At 36.7% G+C, this 18,492-nt stretch overlaps 1 protein-coding gene and 1 long non-coding RNA gene across 2 annotated transcripts in view; both read right to left on the bottom strand.

Moving 5' to 3' along the window:
* Positions 1-18,492, bottom strand: part of LOC143721274 (uncharacterized) — a 58,080-nt gene that overhangs the window by 38,873 nt on the left and 715 nt on the right. Inside the window, exons 2-17 of the mRNA XM_077211561.1 lie at positions 17,744-18,005; positions 17,522-17,636; positions 16,006-16,096; positions 15,709-15,830; positions 15,346-15,571; positions 14,691-14,816; positions 14,079-14,193; positions 13,641-13,779; positions 13,386-13,499; positions 12,742-12,808; positions 12,513-12,650; positions 12,257-12,421; positions 11,658-11,752; positions 11,421-11,547; positions 10,766-11,021; positions 10,625-10,677 (exon numbers count right to left, since the gene is read on the bottom strand). Of these exons, the coding sequence (XP_077067676.1) occupies positions 10,625-10,677; positions 10,766-11,021; positions 11,421-11,547; positions 11,658-11,752; positions 12,257-12,421; positions 12,513-12,650; positions 12,742-12,808; positions 13,386-13,499; positions 13,641-13,779; positions 14,079-14,193; positions 14,691-14,816; positions 15,346-15,571; positions 15,709-15,830; positions 16,006-16,096; positions 17,522-17,636; positions 17,744-18,005 (2,211 nt within the window). The remainder of the gene's footprint in view (positions 1-10,624; positions 10,678-10,765; positions 11,022-11,420; positions 11,548-11,657; positions 11,753-12,256; positions 12,422-12,512; positions 12,651-12,741; positions 12,809-13,385; positions 13,500-13,640; positions 13,780-14,078; positions 14,194-14,690; positions 14,817-15,345; positions 15,572-15,708; positions 15,831-16,005; positions 16,097-17,521; positions 17,637-17,743; positions 18,006-18,492) is intronic.
* LOC143720672 (uncharacterized) lies at positions 1,318-3,541 on the bottom strand. The gene is made up of 2 exons (XR_013196615.1): positions 3,440-3,541; positions 1,318-1,544 (listed from the first exon to the last, which is right to left on the bottom strand). It is a non-coding gene; the product is annotated as an uncharacterized LOC143720672 (long non-coding RNA).

Genomic DNA, 18,492 nt, shown 5'->3' with positions numbered 1-18,492 from the left:
TCTACCAGTATTGTTGTCAATAAACCTTAAGCAAGAACTAAACCACAGAGAAGTCTTCTGAACAAGTTGTAAGTACCATTTGAACGCTTATGATTTAGGTCAGATTTGACTTGCTCTACCTAACCTGAGGATAATAAATAATAAGGTTAAAGGTATAAGGTTAAAGCACACACCGTAAAACATGGCGCCCAACGTGGGGCTTTAATTGTTCAATTACTGGCCAGAATTGAACAGTTAAGCGCCTGCTAAATAGCGTGTGCGTGGATATGCTTAAGGATAAGAAGGAACGATAAATCACCAAATAAAAGGCGACTAGAGAAACATAGTCAGGAAGAAATAATCTAGAAAAGATTATTTAAAAAAAAACCAGAAAGGGTTAAATGTGCACATAAGAAATAAGGTAAAGAGTTACCAAAGAGGCTAAGCTATGGCAGCAAAAGCCCAGAAAAAATACAGCAATATTTTTATACAAGCATATACATGGGGTGATTCTCGTGTACTAGGATGGCAAAAGATAGCCATACAGGCAGAGACATCAGTCCAAGAGATGGAACCAGGAGAAATACTCCTGTGGCTTCCGTCCAAAGAAGGACTGAAAGCAGGAAAATTTGAGGAAAGTGAAGTAGGTCTAGCAGTATTGCAATGGATGCAAGAATTAGGGAAAAATCAAAACTGTAAAATACAATTACAGTGTAAAACCCCAGAAGCGGAGAATATAATAAAAACTATTAGCAAACGATATGAAGGCAAAATAGAGATTTTTGATATGGTAGGTAAAGCACTAAAAAGTGAAAAAGGAGCAACACCAAACATGGAAAAAGTCAAGAAATATCAGCTTGGTATGAATGACTTTGAACAAATGGAAGAAATCCTCTTGACAATACCGTTAATTGAAGAAGATGATCGGGAAAGTGTTATTACAATTGCCCATCAATACACACCTACCCCAGAATCATACGAGCTAGAGATAGGCAGAATAAGACTGCTTATTAGAGACAGTTTAATTGAGAGAACAGCAGGGGGTGTTGTAATACTAAATGGAAATAAACAAATGACAGCTGGATCTGGAACAGCAGGAGCAATTTTTTTGTAAACTAGGTATTCAAGCAATACAGGAGATAGAAAATATGAGAGCTATACAGAGACCCCAAAATGCAGCAACAGTGAGAGTAACCACTGGGCTTCCTCAGTGGAGTTACGTGGCGCATACGGTAATGACAGATTGCAGGGAAGAGCTGTGTAGTGCGGAACGCTCCTGGCTGGAAGCCAGGACAACAACAGCAGCAGTAATAAGAGAAACAATAAATAGAAAAGAAATCAAATACATATGACTTTAATGGGAACCGGGCAGTTTAAACATCCAGTAACGTCAGTAATAGAAGGAATAATATCGGGAATTACAGATATATCCCAAGAAGGTCAGTTAACCATAAATTTATTAATGACTCATATAAATCAAGAAGAACTAGAAAACATTCTTGAGAAAAGGGAGGAGGAGAACCAGCCAGGACCCTCTCAGCCATTGGCTCCTCAATGGAATGTACCTGTAGGGGTGAGAGAAGTACAACAGGGTGAGACAGAGTCCGAAGTTGAATCCGAAGTGCGAGTTTGCATACGACTCAGACATATCAGATTCTTCATTATACTGGGTAGATAGTGAAAGCAGCGAAACAGAAAATATTACCAAAGAAACTAGGCTGCGGAATAAGAGAGGAAAACAGATTGAGTCAAAACGAGTATCACACCGAATAGAGAATGACTGGCCTGAAGTTAGTGTAAGAGGAACTAAATACAAAAATCCTACCAGTGAGAAACGAGGTAGAACATTGACAAAAAACTGGGACCGGAAAATTGTCAAACATAGAAGCTTGACTTACGGACAAATGAGGTCAGCAAGCCGCTCCCCGTCTGCCCAGAGAATCGCTCGGACAGAAGGATGGTCAAAAACAGGGAAGCAAACATTTTTTCAAGAAGGATATGAATATAATAGGAAAATAGTTAAAGAACTAGACCAAGTGGTAATGTCTCTGAAATCAGAAATTAAAAGTCTGCAAAGAGAGATGGAAAAATTAAAAACTAGGAAAGCAATAAAAAAAAATAAACGGTCTAAGGAGGCGGAAGACTGGGAGAGAGAAATTACAGAGCCTAGAAAAACAGTTAGAATTAGACCAGCAACTCCTGGATTTACAACTCCGTCCACACAATTAGGATTTATAACTCCTCAAGAGGTTGAGGAAAATCAGACTAGCGTACAAGCAAAGCTGCTGGAATTACAGCTTACAGAAGCAGTAAGGAAGCAAGTAGGAAATAAAAAATTGCATGAAGACCCGAGTGCATATGCAGACAGGATAATGAAAGCAGCAGAAAACGCACAACTGAGTCGGGATGCCGCTACGAGGCTTGTGCAAACCTTTACTGGTCATCCTATCTCAGCTGAAGCATTAGGGAAAATGAGGAATCTAACAGGTATGGAAGATAAATTTAAAGAATGGGAAAACCCCCTTATTAATGCCCAAAAAGAGCAAATTCCTTTATTAGGAATTTGGTTATCTATTGAACAGGAGATTCCTAATGCTGAAAAAGTTCCACTATTAAGACAAGTAGGTAGGAGAATTCCAGGCGGACATGGGCTGGTTACTTTGTTAAACAATGCGACAAGGGAAAAGGTTGAAGAAAAATTTGCTGAATATGATCTTAGTTCGAGACACGTGAAAGCAATAAAGAAAATGGCACCGCAAAATAAACAAAATCAAGGGCTACAGATCAAAAAGAAATTTAAAAATAATAGATTTCAATTAAATAAGCATGAGGGGTTTAAAAAGAATGACGCAGGATTCCGGAGCGAAGTAAGGAAAGCAATACATAAACAACCAAGGGAGAAAAGGACCTTGGGAACCCCACAAAAGACCAGCTTTATTCCAGCAGAAAAGTGGGAAGATATGACTCCCGCAGAAAGAGTTAAAGTAATAGAAGACCGTAAGAAAAAAACTGAAAACTCAAGAAAAATTAGGAGTAATAAGGTAATTAAAAAGACAGAGAAAAATTCGCAACCTAAACAGGAGAGAATAGACAAAGCTGTTAAAAAGGAGACAATTGACTCTGACACAGAATGAAGTTTAGCCGGCCAGCTGAAAAAGAGACTGTGTAACCCCAGAGTAAAGGAGGAAAATGAAAATTTATATATTGACATTCAGGGAACAAATTATTTAATTGATACGGGGGCAGACATCTAAATTTCAGCTGAGCCATTAGAAGAAAACGGTACAATTCATTTTAAATTGGACCGAACAAGCAGAGGAAGCTTTGCAGGAAATCAAAGCAGCTATTTTAAATTCAGGACAGATGGAAGGAAGAGATGATGAGAAAAATTTAGAAGCTGATTTGGAAACAGACGAGATAAGTTATGAATTAATAGTAAGGAATGATAAAGGTAACATACCTATTAGGATTATGTCTGGAAGTTGGGAAAATCCAGAAAGTAAATTCACTTGTGTTGAAAAGCAGCTTGCAGCTCTAAGCAAAAGATACTCCGAGTTGAAAGGACTGGCAGGGGGCCAGAAAATAATTATTAACACAAAATCAGCGGCATTGGCTCATCTTTCCAAAAATAAAGTTAAAGATGCTCGTGCACAAAATATTCGATGGCAGCGATGAGAAAGTATGCTCCTAGATCCAGATTTAATAATTAGGCATAAGGAGTTAAAAAAATGTCAGAAAAAGAAAGTGGATTTATATAAAAACACAGTTGTTTACACTGATGGTACGACCACAGACAAAGAGGCTCACTGGGCTTTCATTGTGAAGCAAGGCAGTAAGGTCAGGGTTTCAGAAAAGGGAGTCACGCAAGGCACGGCTCAGTACGCAGAATTAATGGGGGTTGCAAAAGCTCTCCAAACACTGAGAAACCTTGGGATTTCACAGGCCATAATAGTTACAGATAGCAATTATGTTGCAACAGGAATAAATGATAATTTCCAATTGAACACGCAACATTATGGCAAGAACTTCAGGAAATGATAGGCGATTTTGACCTTACAGTTATCCATCAACCAGGACATTCCAAGGAAGACAGTGAGCTTGCAAGAGGTAATAATGAAGCTGACAAGCTAGCACGCATGAGACGGATAGTGATAATTAAAGAAACAGAAGAGAATGTAATACAGAAAATGCATGACCAAATTAGAAAAATCCAAGTGTAAATTTGGTCGGTAAAGTTTTGACAGATAATAAGATACATATTTCTAATTGCAGACAGAAGTATAGGGATATAAGATTAAACTGTGAAAGCTGCATGCGAAAAGGCTATAATAAGACAATAAGAAGTGATTATGGAACTATTACCCCAAATAGTATAAATCAAGAATGGTCTTTAGATATTGCGGGACCATTAAACCCTAGATCTAAAGCAGGTAATAAATACTTATTAGTGGCAGTGGATGGATTTACAGGGCGAATTTGGGCAAAACCTTTAAAAGAAACAAAAGTAAATGCAATAATTAAATCCATCGAAGAGTTAATGAATGCTTGGGGCCGTCCTGAGAGTGTACGTGTTGATAATGGTACATATTTTGTTGGAAAACAGTTTGAAGATTTTCTAACTGGGAAACATATAGTTTTAACAAAGGCCTTGAGATATGCTCCGGAAAGCAATGGTATCGCGGAAAGGGCAGTGGGCAGTCTCAAGAGCTGGATCAGAGCCAACTGCAATAATGACAAATGGGACCAACATATTGAAGAATTAATGTTTTATGTTAATTTTACAGAGATCAAACGAAAGACTGCATTAAAGGAAAAGCAACCAGAAGACTGTTGCCAAGTAAGAGACGACGTCTGGATCAGGTTGGACAACAAAGATACAAATAAACCATTTAAAGATTTAATTACTAAGAAAGATAAAATAATTAAGATAATTGATAAACATACAGTTGAATTAGCTGAAAGGGTTAGAAATCCCTAGGTCCTGGGTAAGAAATGAAAAGAAAAAAAGAGAAATTAAACAAGAAAATTTTCAACAAGATAAAGAAGAGCTGTTCAAGTTAGTGGAAATACATAATCAAAGAGGTGTTATTAGAATTGAGACTAATCTAATGACAAAATGTGAAGCTAACTATATAGCAACAAATGTTGACCATGAAAAAGCCAGACAAACAGGCAGGTTAAGTAAACCTGTTAAAATAAAATGTGATAAAGCATTTTTGGGGGGAATGTGTGTTATTTGTGGTAGTTTTGGAGAATATATCTGGTGGGATGGGCCAGCTAAATGTAAACCCAAATCCAGGAAGGAATTGAAAGATAGTAAACCACAAACGATGCCAAAGGTGATGAAATATCAATATTTCAAAAGTCCAAGGGGCATTAAAAGCAGCAATGTGTGTAATCTGCGAAGATTGCAGAATTAGTTTCCCTAAACTTGAAGTGATAATGACTCAAAGATTTGGAGAAAGACAAGATGCTTGTGAATGTTTATGGACAGGCACAAAATGGATTAAATGTGAACAATGTCTTAAAGACATAAAAACACGTAACTTGCTGGTATACGGTAGACACAAAATTTGGGCTTGGAATAAGACTTTTGGTGATTTATCTAGTAAAGGCAAGGTTGACGGTGCATGGGGTGTACCTGGATAACACAAATTATCAGAAACAGCTGGGTAATTCTGGCGTCGATTATTTATGGTCATACCGTATTTAGAAAAATATGGATGATGTTCAAAGCAAGTGGTTGCTACTTGACCCTAGAGATCTGGGGAGAGAGTTAGAGAGCCTGAAAACTTGCTTTGATGAAAAAGGCACAATGTTTCGACCAGATAAAGGGATTGGAATTATCTGGTCGACAGGTACTATTGCTAAAACAATATTAGAAAGTAATAGTACAGGAACACAAATATCATCACCAAGACTTGATTTTCCGAGAAGGGGAGAGTGTGATGAAACAAATAGTAATATGCGTTGCCAATTTGGACAATTGGATGAAGAGCGATGCTCTAATAAAATCATATTAAAAGAATGCAGAGTTCTGTGTGTTCGGATTGGCTTCTGGAGAGAAGACAGCCTGAAAGCAGCTGCCTTATCGTCTGACAGGAAGCCAATTATGGAGGGGGAGACGTCGATTCTGCCAGCACACAGGCACACACTAATATTTAAAGTTAAAATAAATATGACCACAACCTCAGAACCGCAAATACTTGCATGTGCTGTCGACATAGAATTGGCACAACATTGAAAATCGAGTAAATTTGCAAAAGGTTCTGGAAGGGAAGGGGTGTGATCTAACCTCTTTATTGTTATTATTATTATTATTTTATTTTTTCTCTTTTCTTAGGCATAATGCAATTACAAGACGGAGATGAAAGAGAAGAGTGGGCAAGGATATTACAACGATGGAGAAAACCCTGTTTGCCCAGACCTTTTCTGGTAGTATTGTTAGCAACAGGGATAGTAATTTCGGCAGGAATTTGGCCTTTAATTGATTTCACTACACAGTTGATTGTTGTTGATGAGATTACTGTAAGAGAAGTTTCAAACTGTACTAAAATAACCAAATTCTTTTTAGGCCCATGTGAAAGGAAAACATTGGAAGAATGTAGCCGATGTGAGGAAATAGTAAAAAATTATACGGTGGGGGCAAATACCATAGTAAAATGTAGGATAAGGACAAACATATTCAACATTACACAAAGAAAAAAAGTTTGGATTTGGCCCAAGATACAAGGAATAGAATATATGGGACCTGGAGAAAAGTATGGATGTTACCGGGAACATCAAACTGATATTATTATGGAAAATAAAGAACCTCAGATTATTCCAACACCACTCCCTCCAATTAAAAAGGGGGCACAACGTGAAAAAGCGGGGTTATACAACCCTAAAAGAACATTCCAAAGAAATTGTGAAAAATATTATAATAGAAACAAATATACTATCTATGAAACGTCATGGATAAAATGGTATAATGAAACTACCAGGTTAGGGGAAACTACTGCAGGAATTAGTAGATACTCTGAAGGACTGAGAACCCTCTACCAAATTATCATTATAAAAGATACATTTTGGGAAGACTGTCCAGAAAAGGATTTAAACAAATGTGATGGGACTCAATACAATTGGGAGTTACACACTCTTTGGAGATTGAGGGCTTTAGATGCTTATAGGACAATGATTGGGAACCAAAATTGTGTAGAAAGGGGAAAAGAATATATTACTAGTATATGCCCCTGTGACCACATTTCTGGAAAATGGAATTGTGGGATAAATTATATGGCTAGAGCTCGAATGACTTGGGAAAAAGAAGATAAAAATAAACACTAGTTGGCATTTTGGAGGAACTCAAAAGGTCAAACGTGGCAAGCCTTACGAATAGCAATAATGGAAAGAAATAGTGAATTGTGGAAAAATGTAATTACTGAAAACGGGACTGAGACTGATCAAATGGTAATACAATTCAGATTGTGGGATTTATTTGGAGATATCGGAACTAATATTTTGGAGAGTATTACTGTGAAAAGTATGAAAGCTCAAAAGATTAAAGTACATGACAAGGAAACTCATAATGGAATGGGAATAAAATATAAAAATACCTGGTTAGGCGGTTATTATCCCTTGCCTATAGTTAGAATGCGATATATAAATGATAGTAGAATAGTTTGGGCTATTCCTCCAGAAATTCCTGAATACCATAATAAAAAGACTGTGCCAACGCCAAAATACAAGATGACGGTTAATGTCAGTGGCATACTGGATGACCAAGAAGAACTGACTTTTGATAGAAGTCTATGGACTGTTTATTATTTTGAAGGAAAAAGAAAATTTGTGTACGCAGGGTGGGTTTATCTAAACACAACTATAGACAGTAACCTTAGAAGATTGGATATTAATCAGGGAATTAATAGGATGTTGGCTTATGGAGTCACATATTATAAACCTATATATATGGATGATAAAATGAATTATGATGAAGAAGATAAAGGTAAATGCATGCCCCCCTACCCATTATATTGGGCCGTAGCTAGACTACAATATGCTGAAACAAATTCAGGACACAGACAATGGACTACACAGGACTGGAAACACTTAGGCGGTAAAGTATTTCAAGGATGGAAAATAGTTGGGAAGAAGGTTAAGGAGACTGTTGATACTATGGTTACGGTAGGGAAAAATATTGTTACCTCTACATTTAATGCAATACAGTGGATAATCGACCACTGGTATATTATATTAATAATTGGGGCTATTATAGGTATTTTGATTCTATTAGAAATTACAGGCCTTGGAGGTGTATTAAGAGCTATATTGAAAGGCTTTTGTTGTGAATTCATCCAGCTTATCGTGCAGGTGTCTGGGCTTGGGAGTAATACTGATAAAGAAGACAAACAAGCTCTTATTGTGAAGCGGAGGCATCGGAAGCCTTGACTGAATCTAGAACACCACTGTTCAGGGGGGTAGATGTAGTATAAGTCTCATATGGTTGGTTTACATGTCTTATTCAGTCACCAGACATACTACAGTTGAGAAATATACAGGATAGATTACAATGGCTAGCAACGACAGCACTGCCTCAACCAGCACTGAGACCTTTGCTGGGATCAGTGAAACCCTTTGGGAGATTCTGGTAAATATTATTATTCCGTTATTTTAATAAAAATAAATAAATAATTAAAAAGGAACTTGCACCAACAAATAGAAAGAGGTTATTTGATGTAGTGCCTATACCATATGCCGTTATGGAATTTGAAAATTATGATTTCATATTGTGTATGGTCCTAGGGTTAGAGATTTATATGTACATATTTAATTATAAACCCTGAATGTATTATTTTAACAGGCAAAATACTTGTTTTTATAAACATATTTAAGATGTAACTTTGTGAAAGTTAAGAATTGATGAAAAGGGAACACGATTTGGATATAATATATTTAATGTTCCTAGGAACTCAGGAGAGCTCAAGGGGGAGAACTTTTGACAAGACGATTTAATTACTGGGTTGTTATTGAGGATGACAAATGCATGAGATGCCATCAGACACTGATGGACCAAAGAGTGAACTTTGTAATGGGGGATTTATGTCAAGATTGTTATCTAAAGAGTGCCTATATTTTTGGTACAATGATGATGATACGATTGAGTACAATGTCAGGTCTTTTGAATTGATTACTTCACGCCCCAGGGATCCGAATGACAGACAAGCGGCCCGGGTTTCCAAGGTACTTCGCCTGGAAAACCAGATTCCTTTGCTTGGATTCTGCAAGCCTTGTCTGAGCCAGGGGAGGAGCCGCACGTTCCTGTGTGAGGATCCTAGGGTGTGTTTGATTGTGGTCTGTGTGAATTAGCTTACTAATGGGCGGTTTATGAAATCTAGATTTGGTCAGTTTTGACTATTCTTAAGCAGAGCACAAAGATTTGGCCTCCGGCTGTTGCTGTGACAGGGACAATAATTCATAGAGTACAACTGAAACCAAGAAAAAACACGAGTTTGGGTGGAACACTTCATGGACGTGTTTCACACTAAAATTCTGACAAATTATGGAACTGTGTATATGCTGCTTGCTAAATATGATAAATTTAAAGATCTTGTTGTACCATATCTTAATTTGAAACTTGAAGCTTAACAAAGTCAGAATAATTGCAAGGAGTGGGTGTTAATGAAGATGATTATTTGCAATTACTCTGTCTTGATTAATGTCTGTTTTGTTTAGTAGTACTTTTATGTGACCCAAGTAGTGATGCTGCATGAAAATGTTTTGGAAATTATATACAAAAACTAATACCAATTACTATGCATGTATACTTAACCTTATAAAAGTAGTAGATGTTTATATTAAGTAACTTAGAGTAGAGAGCATGTATGTATTAGATAGGAATTGCTTTTAAGAAAAATGTAATGCTGTAGATAAGGTATATTTTACAGACGAAGAAACGGAGAACCAAGAGAAAAATAGCCAAGAAGATAGTTGGCAGACTACATCGGAAACACCTTAAAAGGGTCATGGAAGACTTGGCAGCTCTCCAGTTGATGACAACGGAAGAGATTTTGACTTCGGCAGTGAACTTTTTGAGTATAAAATACTGATGAGAAGACTGAACAAGCAGATACTGATTTAGCGGTATCTCTCGACGCCAGAAAACCAGCTGATTGTACCTTTGATTTATATCTTGCTTTATATTGTAACTCTGCTATTAGTTTTGGTTTAACTTTTTTTTTTTGGAATATTAATAAATAACTATTATACTAATTGCAAGCAATTGTCTACCAGTATTGTTGTTAATAAACCTTAAGCAAGAACTAAACCACAGAGAAGTCTTCTGAACAAGTTGTAAGTACCATTAGGTTTAAGGTTAAAGGTGTAAGGTTAAAGCACACACCGTAAAACAATATCTGCATTATACTTTTTACAGTCTATGGCATTATATCAATAAAAAAACCATATCAGTTGACCACTGTTTACTGTTGTTTGTTGGTTTTCAAACCCCTGGTTAAGTCAGTTAATTCCAGCTTCACATTTGACAAGATAACTCTATAAAGCCTTACTAACAGATGTCATGATAGCCCTGTATTGGTGATAGTAGTCCATGTAAACCAAAAGCATGCTTATTTAACATGCAGTAGATGAAAGTAATTTTTCATACCAAGAATTTGGGTTTTCCAGGAACGACAGTGGAACTTTCCATTGATGCAAACACTGGACAGAGAAATAAGATCAAACTGTCTATTAAATTTAAAGTTTGTAAAGTTCTAGGGTACTAATAATAATAACATCATCCACTTACCAGTGTTCATCCCTAATGTTGACAGACTTGCCAGGATGGATTTTCTGTCCGTTGTGGTAACATGGACATTTTTCCATAGGCACACACAGTCCGTTCTCATCCTGGTAGAGTCCATCTGGACATGCGCATCCATCGACAGGCACAAAGTCAACGCTGCAGCTTTGGCGCTCAGAGGCGAGAGAAAGACAGGTGCGCTGGCAGCTCTGCAGCTGATAGGAGTAGTTCTGCGAGGCCGGGCAGTTCTCTGTATACTTCTCTGATCAGTTTGAAAGGAATGCGTTGTAAATGTGCATGTAGCAAAATGGCAAGCATTCTTCTGATCTTCTAGCTTAAAAAAGGGGTTTACGAACTTCTTGATGCCAAGGACATCCAAATATGAATAAGGACATATGAAGGATGCCCTTCCTAAACTATAAAAGCATCTATAGATATATTTTATATACTTATATATTGTGTGAAAAATAGTGAGTATTATATTATTAAGCCATGTTGTTTTCAAAATTAAACAATCAGCTTTCATATTATCATTGTACTAAAACTAAACCAAATGAATTTTTACTTTTAAAATAGACTTTTAATATTTTTTCCACAGACCACAACTTGGCTTGAAAACCCATCATCTGTCTGGCAAAAAAACATCTTTCAGCCTTCTTACCACACACAATTCCTCGCCAGCCTTGGAGGAATATTCCTTTAGCTGCACAGGCCCGAGCGTATGAGGAGAACACCGTACATAGACATTCCTCACTCTTCTCACACGTACAGCTGGAGAATTTGCATCTCTGAAAACACATAGACATGTTGTGTAACTGCTTATTATGAGAGGTTGGGTAACATTCATTACAATAAGGAAAATTGTACAGTTCTCAAGGTTTTCTGTTTCAGATCATACTTTGTAGTAGCTGTCTGGATTGACAGTGGTGTGACATTTGGCAAAGAGGCTCTCCTTGTCCTTCATCTTGGAACACCAGTGCTCAGCAAAGTGCTCTAAAGGCATCATAACATATGGTATTTTATGCAAAACTCTTACTTAACAACAAAATGCATGTACAGTATTGTAACTTAAAAGTTCCACCAGCTGATGTTAAGTGGCAATGCTTGCAGATTCAAAAGTGGAAGTATACTAAATCAGATACAGTATGTATGTCACATGACCGAAAACCACAGTGATGCTCCTGTGCACCTTTAATACCCCTTTTTACAAGACGTTATATAAGTCTCAGATGTCCACAGATTGGTTCTGTAAAGTTTGAACTCAAAATACCCCACAGATCATTTATTATTCCACGTATTATTTCATTTTAAAGTGGAAGGAAAAACATGCTGTATTCGTACATGTATCTTCAAATGCAAATTAGTAGCTGCTCCCTGCCCCTCTTTCCAGAAGAGGGTGGAGCCTGTGCAGCTCGTGCCTCGGATACTCTGCCAAAAATTGAAACATCTGTTTGGTTTTGATTACCATACTGACTTCGGATGCAAAAAGTCTCTCACCGCTGTCACTGCTGTAGGAACAGGGGTCATCCATCCTCTCAGAACGGTCGGGGCAGTTGGACTGGGCCTTCCAGGCATTTGCGAAGGAAACCGCTGTACCCTCCACCACTCCCTGAGGGGTCTTCAGGTCATCAGACAGCACTTCGTTAAAATTTCCACAGAGACCTGTACAAACACAAATGACACACCATTGGCCATCGTGATGGATATACTTCTTAGTTCAGATTTTTCTTGCTTTTTTAGACAGAGGTCTCACCACAAGTCTTGTCCTTGAAGATTTGTTCCACAGTGATGTACACCTGCATAAGAGGCACCAGCTGTATCTGCACTTGCAGACCAAAGGTGGTCTGAAGCATGATGTGAAATGATGACGGCCTGAACACAGTGAAGTCAGCTGGAGGAAAAGAGTTAAAGAGTTTCAAATATATCTTTAGCATACAGGCTTTAAAGCACAGAAACAAAAAAAAGAGCTTCTTATTCCTCACCTGTCATGTAAGGAAGTGAAACTTCTGCATTGTGTTGTACCGTCCCATCAGCTTTAATAATCAGAGGCTGAAGAAGAAAGCACACAGTCATAGTTTTATTTTGCACAAGCTACATTTCTGTTTAAATGTTTGGAGTCTGAACAGTAAATAAACAGTAACAGTAAAGTCATGCAAAAATTTACAAAATATTTAGTTTAAATCTAGTTTAAATAAATGCTGTTCTTGTGAACTTTCTATTCGTCAGAGAATACCACATCAGCGTATTAGAATGATTTCTGAAGGATCATGTGACACTGAACACTGAAAAGTCAGCTTTGTCATTACTGGAATAAATCACATTTTAAAATATATTAAAGTAAAAAATAGTTATTTTAAAGTGCAATACTATTTCACAATATTACTTTTTTTACTGAATTTGTGATCAAATAAATGCAGCCTCATAAGAGACTTTTGAACTTTCAAAATATTTTTTCAATAATTAAAAAAAAAAATCCCCAAACTTTTGAAAGGTAGTGTATTGTGTAGGCAACATCTCATTACTTGTTCATAGTTACTTGCCATACTTGCCTAAAATGACCTGTTTGCTATAAAAGCCAAATATACAAGACTTTTGTGTTGTTGTGGAAGTAGATCGTTATACACACATTTTTCTTGTCGTTGTCAAACAGCACCACAATAGATTTCAAACAGGTGTCCGTTTCATGATTAAAACAAGGAACAATCTGAGCCAATATGATGAACTTGGACTCCTCACAGTCCTACAAAAACACAAATGCAAAAGTTGACTTTAATAAGGATTTCACAAATTCCTAATGGATACAAGCATGGATAAAAACAAAATAAATCAAAAATGTCTTTGCAACAACATAAGATGTAAATAGTAACTACAACACGCTTACTTTTGAGAGCACATAGTTGCAGTCTCCATGGAAAGTGAATTCTTTCCCGTCGTAGGTGGTGAAATGAGATCCTTCCTCTACTGCGCACAGGCCAGGGCCAGGAATACTCATACAGATCCAGTTTCCCTCTTCACATATACTGAATTACACAATAGAATTACAAACAGACACAGTAAACAACAAGCTTCAGATGCCAAGATAGTAAACCACACTTCTGCTGTTTTCTTATACATTTTTCCCATTGATCCAGTGTCATCATAATATAGCATTTAGTCAGGCATATGCATTTAATGCTAATATTAACAAATATTTTTATATACGAGTAGTAAAATACATGAGATATATAGTCACAGAATGCACTGGGATAAAAAAAACAGAAGTGCTACACACATTTTACTCAGTTATCCTCATATTCCTATTACAGATATGTTTGATTACCATTCTTCCTCGTCTTTACGAAGAACCTCTCCTGTGCTGTAGACGCGGTCATGCTTGCACTGACACTTTTCTGCTGGGATGCAGCCCGTGTTTGAAATGTCATCGAACACAGTTCCTATAACAAAGACAGTGCATTAATATCAACTTTATGTGGTTCTTCATTTAAAAAAAAACCAACAACATACATTTCCAACAACATAGATTTTTTAAATGTTTTTGAAAGAAGTCTTTTTTGCTCACCAAGTCTACTTTATTTAATTAAAAATGCAGTAAATACAGTAATATAGTGAAATTACTCCATTCTTCAGTGTTACATGATCCTTCAGAAATCATTCTAAAATGCTGATTTGCTGCTCAAGAAACATTTGTTATCATTATCAATGAAAACAGTTGTGCTGCTTCATATTTTTGCAGAAACCGTGATACATTTTTTTCAGGATTCTTTAATGCATAGAAAGTTCAAAAGAACAGCTTTTATTTGAAATAGAAATATTTTGTAACATAATAAATGCCATGTCACTTTTGATCAATTTAATGCATCCTTATTGAATAAAAGTTTTAAAAAAAAAATCTTTCTGACCCCAAACCTATTATATAAATACTCGCACTGACCTGGTGGGCAGAAGCAGCCATCGATGTTGTGTTCCTCACACAGTGTGTTTGTGTCTTTGTGTGAGCATGTGTCCATACAGGGGGAGCCACTTTCAGAATGTACCATATTGTAGGGGCACGTCACAGCTGCATGGGAATACAAGTCATACAGAGACTTACACTGTGTCTACACCGGACTCAACAGTTGTCTTGAGGCTGTCTACACAAGATGTGACAAAGCGCATGTTGCGTTCTTCGTTTCAGAACGGAGCGTCAGAAAAAAACAGAGCGTCAGTTTATTGTCTGGAAATTGTTGTATCGCTTCTCGCCACATTCAGTATAGACAGCATCTGATTATCATAGGTTATATTTGCTTTTGTCATGTCGTGTCACAACACTCGCATCTGGTGTGAACACGGTGTTAGAAAATTAAGATTAAAAAAAAGTCGAAAACCATTTTTAATTATTACAAAAATAATCATTTCGGAACTTTTATTCTATTCTTTCAATCTTTGGATGTGTCTATCTCTATTTTTATATTCTTTTTTTAAACACTAATTCAAAGAAGATTGCCTGGATTCCTCTTAACAATAAAAAAGAATTATAACAAAAGGATATTAAGCAAAGAAAACACTCAAGATAGAACAATCCACCAGAACTCCGTTGCATTTCTTACCACAGAACTTTGCTGTTCTCCAGGCCGGCGGAGATCCTCCAGCATGCGAACACTGACGTGAATATTCAGACAAAGTCGCACAGAGTGCGGTGGTGTCTCGGTCTTCATCTTCAGGTTGACGTGAACAGATATCATTTGTACAGGCCTTGATATATGGCTCAGGGCTCAAAACCCAGCTACAAGAAGACCACTTTTCATCCTCCAAAAGGTCTGCACAATCTGCCCGCTGTTGTGTAAAGGACATGGAAGATCTTGAACCTCAAAAGTCCATATTAACAATACTGGAATTCTGAGTTGCTGTTCTGACATAGCTGGAGTGATTAACAGTTTCATTTGGAATAAACAACTTTTTTTGTATCTTACATATTTTTCACATTGGTCCACCACATTTTGCTCATCGATGTTTTCAAAAGGATCTTCGCAGTTATGAGTTGGGTTTGAAACTCTGTGCTTATTTCCAAACTCAGTATATCCAACCCTCCGTCCTGTATTAAACAAGATAAGACATAGAGACTTGATTTTCTTAGATATTCTTAAACCACTTGGATTTTTCATCAGATTAGGAAAACATGAGGATTAGTCATTACTGTATTTGGTAATCATTATTGGGGGTCAGTTATGAACAGTAAAGTAAGAAATTAGACTGTAAAAGGAACTTACCGGATTCAATGAACTCACTATAAACTGGAACTCCATTAAAATCGCCACACAGTCCACAAGTGCGATTCGAATATTTGGAGTCAAGTTCCACCTAACACAATACCACACAAAACTTCTTGGTTAGATCATTTGACTTGGTATTTTGGGCCATTTGGACATCAAGTCAGTACTAATGATAGTTGATCAGAGTAATGAAAACACGGGAATATGGATTAGACATCACTTGTATTCAGTCTTGTGTAACAAAAAAGCCAGTGCAAGCCCTTGGTACCAGCAACATAGTATTAACTGAGGCCTTCATTATACCATGTTACTAAATTATTACCACATTCATATACCATGGTATTTGCATGGTACTCCTTTTTGTAGGTATACACCAGTGAATATTGCAAACTTGCAGACTGAAATTCACTGTTGGTAATAACCATGCTCATAAGGATACAAATGCAGATATTTCAATGTGTAACAAAAAAATGCCTTATATAGCATTTCACCTCACATGTTACAGTGTTTGCATAATATGCTAAATCATTTACTGGTTAGCTACTCCCTTGAAAGATCTGCTGGCTGTTTCCTGTGGCGTAAACTAGTTTTTTCACAGTTAAACACTGTCATGTTCTATAAATTCTGCTCCCCGAACTACTCAAAAAAGTGCTTTACGAATATAATTTACCAAATCAAAAACTGTATTATTAGAATATTTAGGTATGAAACATGGTTATAAACAAAAAATGTAATGTCTCAATCACACATCTGCTTCATTTACATAATTTTGTCTCCGAAATACAAAAAAGCCATCTAAAGAGCATCCTCTAAAAGTTCTATCAATCACTTATGTCGCCCGCGGCCCGCCTATTTGAGCGCTTGTCCAATCATCATACAGAGAAGCCTGGCACTCACGTAGGACACTTTTTACAGTATGGTAAAACATTGCACAGTAAAAAAATTAATTATCTTTCCTATCCAAACAGCAGCAATGTACACCAAATCTTATGCAGATTCATGTAGGCCTACCGTTTGATTCGTAATCTGCAGCACCACAACTAAATAAAGCTTATTTTTCCCAAGTTTATGCTAGTTTACTGTCTGATCTGAGTGTGAGGATATAAATTAAAAACCATGAACCAAGAATTAGTGGAAATAAACCGTCTTTCGATTGAATTGTTTTTTTGTGGGCTACACACTAAAACAGGCATATACCGTGATCACAAAGCTGATTCTTTTTAGTGACTCATTGAGTGCTAGAAGTGTAGTCCGATTCACTAACAAATGACTCAAATGAGCCGGTTCTTTTTAGTAAATCAAAAACATACAGCAGCAGTGTCTGATTCAATAGCAGATTACTCATATTTTTGTATGAGCCAGTTTTATTCATCGTTCGTTCAAAATAGACTCAAGTTAATGTTTTGAAATAAGTTTAGTGTATTTTAGATGTGTAAAACTTAAATCAGTCTAATGTCCATATGAAAATCTAGTTAAATTTGTTTTGAATTCATATCGAGCCACATAACCTCACCATAACTGCATCCTCTTTGTTCCATGTGACAGCGATGCCCATTTTGGAATAGAGCCTGGTGTAAATTGTGTTTTCTTCTATAAGGATCCCTGAGATATGCACGGGCAGTGTTACTCTGAAAAATGAGAAAAGATTCAAATGAAAAATTGACCAAACAGAACACATTTTAAAGCCTTTGCTGTGGGAGCAAATAAGCAGCAGTTGTGTTCCCCAGAATCTTACTTTTCTTCATTGATCATGACCTGTTTCTCTGTCATCTCAACGGCAATGTCATTGATACTAACTGACACCCTGCTGATCTTCGGGTCATTGGTGTGTTCTGTTCTCTTCACATGAACCGAGAACTGTCGAATGAGGCTTTGGCAGTCAGACACCAGGTTATACTCGCACATGCCTGGGAACTGATAAACGTCCCCATCGAACGTCTTGAAGTGGAAGTTTCCCCACATGCTGCAGATGCTGTTGACATGGTTACTGGGATAGACTGCAAAAAAAGGGAGAAAACAAAGATTTGCAATTAAAAAAAATTTAGTTTTTAATATAGAGATAAGAAATTATGTAAGTAGCCTTTCAAAGGTTGATCAACGATATAAGTGTGTATGAGAACGAATATGTTTATATGCTTACAGTAGATACATGACTTTATATCCATTTTAATGTCCTTAAACACTAATTTGAATTACAATTACGCTTTCTGTTTGCAAACTCAATTCAAATTCAGGGATTCCTGATTTGTTAACTTTTACATTTATGCTAAAAACAAATATTGCAATCTGCGAAATTTTACAAAGATGATCAAGCTAAATTTCAAGTTATCATGAAGGAAAGTAAATGAACTTTTGACATTTTCACAACTGACAATATTTTGTAACTTCTCAAGCATCACCAACGGAGCTGATAGTATCAGGTTCAAGTGATGAAACTATTACGTTTGCAAATGTTATCAGCTGGTTGGTTCCTTTTTTTTCCAC

This window comes from Siphateles boraxobius, unplaced genomic scaffold (genome assembly GCF_051911475.1).
Source record: "Siphateles boraxobius isolate OS27281-9 unplaced genomic scaffold, OSU_SipBor_1 65, whole genome shotgun sequence".
Classification (NCBI taxonomy): Eukaryota; Metazoa; Chordata; class Actinopteri; order Cypriniformes; family Leuciscidae; genus Siphateles; species Siphateles boraxobius.
The sequence above is the reverse complement of the archived record's forward strand: the minus strand, read 5'-3'. Positions and strand labels throughout refer to the sequence as shown.